This window comes from Notothenia coriiceps, unplaced genomic scaffold, assembly GCF_000735185.1.
Source record: "Notothenia coriiceps isolate Sejong01 unplaced genomic scaffold, NC01 NC01_scaffold00026163, whole genome shotgun sequence".
NCBI lineage: Eukaryota > Metazoa > Chordata > Actinopteri > Perciformes > Nototheniidae > Notothenia > Notothenia coriiceps.
This window is the reverse complement of record NW_011358864.1, coordinates 620-5,490: the sequence shown is the minus strand read 5'-3', so window position 1 is coordinate 5,490 and position 4,871 is coordinate 620. Positions and strand designations below refer to the sequence as shown.

Below are 4,871 nucleotides of genomic sequence, written 5' to 3'. Positions count from 1 at the left end.
ATCTTTTACCTAATAGAACCATTCTATAAACTTGAAGGAACTAACGTTAACTAGCTCTCCTCCTGCTGATTGTAAAAAGGATCTGTTCACTATGTAGTACTGTATCAGGGAATCATAGGGTGCGTCATGTGACTTCAGTGTGACCCAACACATTTGATATTGCCTTGGTTGCTTCTTATGTACTGTAGGAACAAACTGTTGTTTCACATTTTCAACTTGGTACGAGAGCATCAGTCCTTGTGATATCCCCATTTATGATTCTAGCTATTCCCAGATAGTATAAGGAAGGCAAGCCCAGTTATAAAATGTGCGTTTGCAGGCCACTCCCGGCCCCCCCTCCCTGTCATTTGACCAAGCCAGAGCATTCAGTTAAACATTCTTTCTCACCGATCTCCTCATGTCTCCCTGTGCGGTGTCCAGAGGCAGCAGAAGATCCAGAGGGACCGGCTGATGAACGACTTCTCAGCGGCTCTCAACAACTTCCAGGCGGTGCAGCGGAGCGCGGCGGAGAAGGAGAAGGAGTCTGTGGCTCGGGCCAGAGCCGGGTCCCGCCTGTCGGTGAGTACAGTCAGGAGATAAAGACTCCAGGGAGGAAGTGTCAGATCAACTGTGTAAACTTGATCATCTTTGTTTCGCTAACATGACTTTGGCAATAGTGGATTTTCTCCTCCCCCGCAGGCCGAAGACACTTCTCGGGATGAGAGGCTCGTTTCCTTTGATAAGTAAGTGACTGTCATTCATTAGGTTTGTATGGAAACCCAAAGTCTTCAAGATAATAATATCTATAATATTAATCATTTGAAACATTATTTCATAAATGATCATTGATCAAAATACAGACAAAATATATACGTGAGCTTCTAATTTGAGTCAGTCTAATTCTTTTTGATAGCAGGAAATGACCTCACTGTATCTTTAATATGTTCTATTGTAGTGACATTTACCTCACAAATCACATTAGTCCAGTCAATTGTCATTTTAGTTTTAAAACCAATCACAAAGTCAAACTGTAAGAACAGATGCAGGTAACGAGAATAAGAAATAAAGATTCCCCACCCTTCTAAATATAAATTCACCAAACAGAACTGTGATTGGACGGTTGATTGACAAAGTCTATCAATCTGAACAAATAAAAAGCTCCTCTGCACCCCCCCATGGAACTGTTTGTGTTTCATTTTGAAGATAAATATAAAATGCTTTCAATAATTTGTCTAAATAATTGTAAAATAAAACCTGAGAAAAGTATAAACAATGAGGCCATTATGAATTTTTCATCATTTTTGATTAATAATAATACAAATAAAAATAAATAAAGAAACTATAATAAAGAATAAATAAATATGGAAATAATACCGTCTGTGGGACAACACATAGCCCACCCAGTCTTCCTGCATGACACAAATCAAAAGTAATCATTCCATTGTAATATCATGTGCTGTTATGTGTTGAACGCAGCTATGTGTAGCACTCTGGCCCTAAAGTATATCTTATCTTCTATAAATGTCACTCCACGCGTTTAAATTGGTTATTTCAAAGTTGATGTGCGGTCATGAACATACTATTGACTTTCAATTTTCCACAAAAGAGAAGTTACAAAAGTCTTTGTTTGCAGTCAACGATAGTTGTTAGGGGAAAGATATACTTCGTCCAAGGAAATTGCCCCTCGATAAGCAATATGTTATATTTCACTTTATTTATGCATATTTTGTCTTCCATACAAAAATCAAGCCAGTAATAAGTGAACTCAGATTGATGGAAGAGGGTTAGGGGATCCTAATGGCACAACATTTTTGAGATCTGACCAGTTTTTTGTTTTATAATTAAAGTCATAATTATCAAACAAAGAAGTGTGAGAGAATGTGTGAAAGTGTGAATAATAAAGTACTTAACATAACTTCAGTTTGTGTAGAATTTCTTTCATGTATAGAATTGTAAAAAAAAGAGAATGAGCCTCAGCAATGTACAATGATCAGTGCACGAGGAAGCTCAGCTCTAGTCCATGAACACGAGAAGTTTCTGCTCATTATTCCAACGTGTTACTCTCTTTGAAAAGTGTCTTCCTGTTTGTGTAAAGCCAGGAGGACTGGGGTCAGATGACCACCCAGACAGAGGAGGCACCTATTACAGAAGAGGACCTGGAGCTCATCAAGGATAGAGAAACCAACATCAGACAGCTGGAGGTCAGCCTCACATCCCATGGCTGCCTGCCTCTGCTTAGTCTACCTTCATGCCTGCCACAGCTGACTCCAGCCTCATGTCTGTGTGTTTGTGTGTTTCAGTCGGACATTTTGGATGTAAACCAGATCTTTAAGGACCTGGCACTGATGATCCACGATCAGGGGGAGATGATTGGTGAGCGGCACTGAACACACCACCAGGGGACCATGCACACAAACACATCTGTTCCACTTATTTTCTATTAAACTCGCACAGCACTGAAGTAAAACCATTTGAGAGCATATACCTTTTACCACACTGGCTGCTGTGGCCATACAGGGTTACAGAATAAAGATAATTATGTCAGGCCATTTTTGTCACTAGAATTTGAAGGATATTAAGTGTGTATTCACTATACCAGAATATAAAGAGCAGACAAAGTATTCATATTTCTCACAATGATGTAGACATGATACTGAGTAAATAGGAGGAAAACAAATGTTTTGATTTAAAAGCATAAGACTCAAAATAACATGCTGTGTGTATTCATAATCATTTCAGAATACACAGAAATAATGTATAGAGAAATAGAAAAAAGCTTCTAGTGAGGTTAAAGTTAGGTTGTTTCTCGTAGGCCGCAACATTAGAATAAGTTTAGGAAACTAAAACTAGTGCAGCCTTTATTCTCCACAGACATTTATCATTCGCTTCAACTAAATGTGTTTCTCAGGATAATGGGAACAAAGGTGACCAATCATGTTGTTTTATTGGTGTCTCTCATCATTTGAATTATAATGATTCTTTCATTATTCTGGCAATGAGAGTAATTATTAAAACATTTTCGCCATGTGCTTTTTGTACGTCAACCGGCCGCTCTCACACAGCCAGCAGCTCAAACTGCATGAATTCCCCAATATGCACATAGTAAAATGGTTACTCCGTCGCCTGAGAAAGTATTATAACTTAAAAGCAGTTTATTCAAAAGTATGAAAAGGTAAGTAAAGGTTGATTAAGCTGTTGTTGTTGTTATGCAAAGTAATAGCACTTGTACTCTAACAGAAGTACCATCACAAAAGAAGGCAATGTGGAAGCGCACTATAGCAAGAATATATTCTGTAAGTTGAATAACAACAATTCCCAAAGAAAGGAAGGTTGGTCAACTGTTCTAGGGAAACACAGTATTTTACATGTAATGTCTTGAAAATGTCTGTTTGATATCTGTGCGAAAACTAATACAAATATTTCAAAAAAAAAGAAAGGAAGGTTCAAGTAAAGACCTGAAGTGTTTGTTTTCACCGTAAGAGCCCTCTGACTTCACCAGCTGACCTCGCTGTTTGTTCCGCTCGCAGATAGCATCGAGGCGAATGTGGAGAATGCTGAAGTTCATGTGGAGCGAGGAACAGAGCAGCTGCAGAGAGCCTCCCACTACCAGGTGAGTGTGCTGCCCCCTGTGCTGACCCTGAGGTGAGACCCTGCCCCTAACACTCTGTCTCTGCTTCTGCTTCTACAGCAAAAGTCCCGGAAGAGGATGTGTATCATTGCCATGGTTTGCTCCATAGTGCTCGTCATACTTGCCATCATTATCTGGCAAGCTGCTAAGTGAGTTGATTCTGCACAACCGATGTGTCACTTCTGTATTTTACTCTGCACCTCCCACTTGCAAGTCCCTGCTCGGCATCATGAGAATAGGAAGAGGTTGAGAACATTAGGTCTGTGCAGATGGATGGTCCAAAGCATCTGAACTGATCACGCCTGTTTTTATAAAATGTTATAATGAAAAAAGCTCCTATTTAAACTGACATAAAGGACTGAGGTGATGAAGGGGAGCGATCATTCATTTCTTATTTACTGCACTAACATTAGCTCTCACTGTATTTAAAAAAAAGTATCTTATTGTCAATGAAAGGAAAAACGAGAAAGGAAACACAACTTGTTAAAGTGGATTCATGTGTTGTTTTAAGGGGTGTCACTTTGTTTCTTATGATGTAAAGTGTGAGTGCCTGGCATCCCCTGTAGCATTACACGGGACCTGTATGTCTCCTGGTGGTGACGTCTGTAATATACACATTCTAAAGCTCTAACAGATGACCAATATCAATCTAATCCATGTTTGTAAATACTACAAAGCGCTGCATTATATTCTGCCAAGTACACTATGGATCATAAATAATGACAGTATCTCAACAATGAAAGTCACGTCTTCAAACAACACATTTTTAGTTTGATTTCTATGACTCTTGAAGTATGCATAATAAATGTCTTAAACACGTCTGGAGGTGTCATCAGTTGTGTCCACATGTAATCTCTGGGGTTCTTAAATGTAAACTGCACTTTATTTACTTTTTATTTTCCAGATTTTGTCTGTCATGTCAGTTTTGATATAGCAAAAAAAACGAAAACACTAGGATACTGCATGGCTGACAGACACATCAATGCCCAGACACACTTTCAACTATATATCTGGCAGTGCAGGTAAACACACAAATCACAAAAAACCAAAAGACAGGAAGTAAAACCAGACATGACATAAGGAGAATGTTTGAATGAGAAAAAACATAAACAAGACCATGACAGGGAACTGTTGATTGGGTCGTGAACTAGTGTGTCATGGATGAAGTGGACTATGGTGGCACAGTGGAGCATTACCAGATCATCTTCATCTCTTACCCAACAGCAAGATTAGGTACATATCACAATCAAACAGATGATCACAA

The 4,871-nt window shown here is 39.0% G+C and overlaps 1 protein-coding gene across 1 annotated transcript; it reads left to right on the top strand.

Moving 5' to 3' along the window:
• Positions 1-356: 356 nt before the first annotated feature.
• LOC104956624 (syntaxin-12-like) lies at positions 357-4,426 on the top strand (the record flags this gene model as incomplete). Its single annotated transcript, XM_010784137.1, has 6 exons — positions 357-558; positions 679-722; positions 2,075-2,180; positions 2,280-2,352; positions 3,507-3,589; positions 3,668-4,426. Coding segments are annotated over 6 exons (601 nt in total), but the record flags the coding sequence as incomplete, so codon positions are not given.
• Between the last annotated feature and the right edge of the window lie 445 nt (positions 4,427-4,871).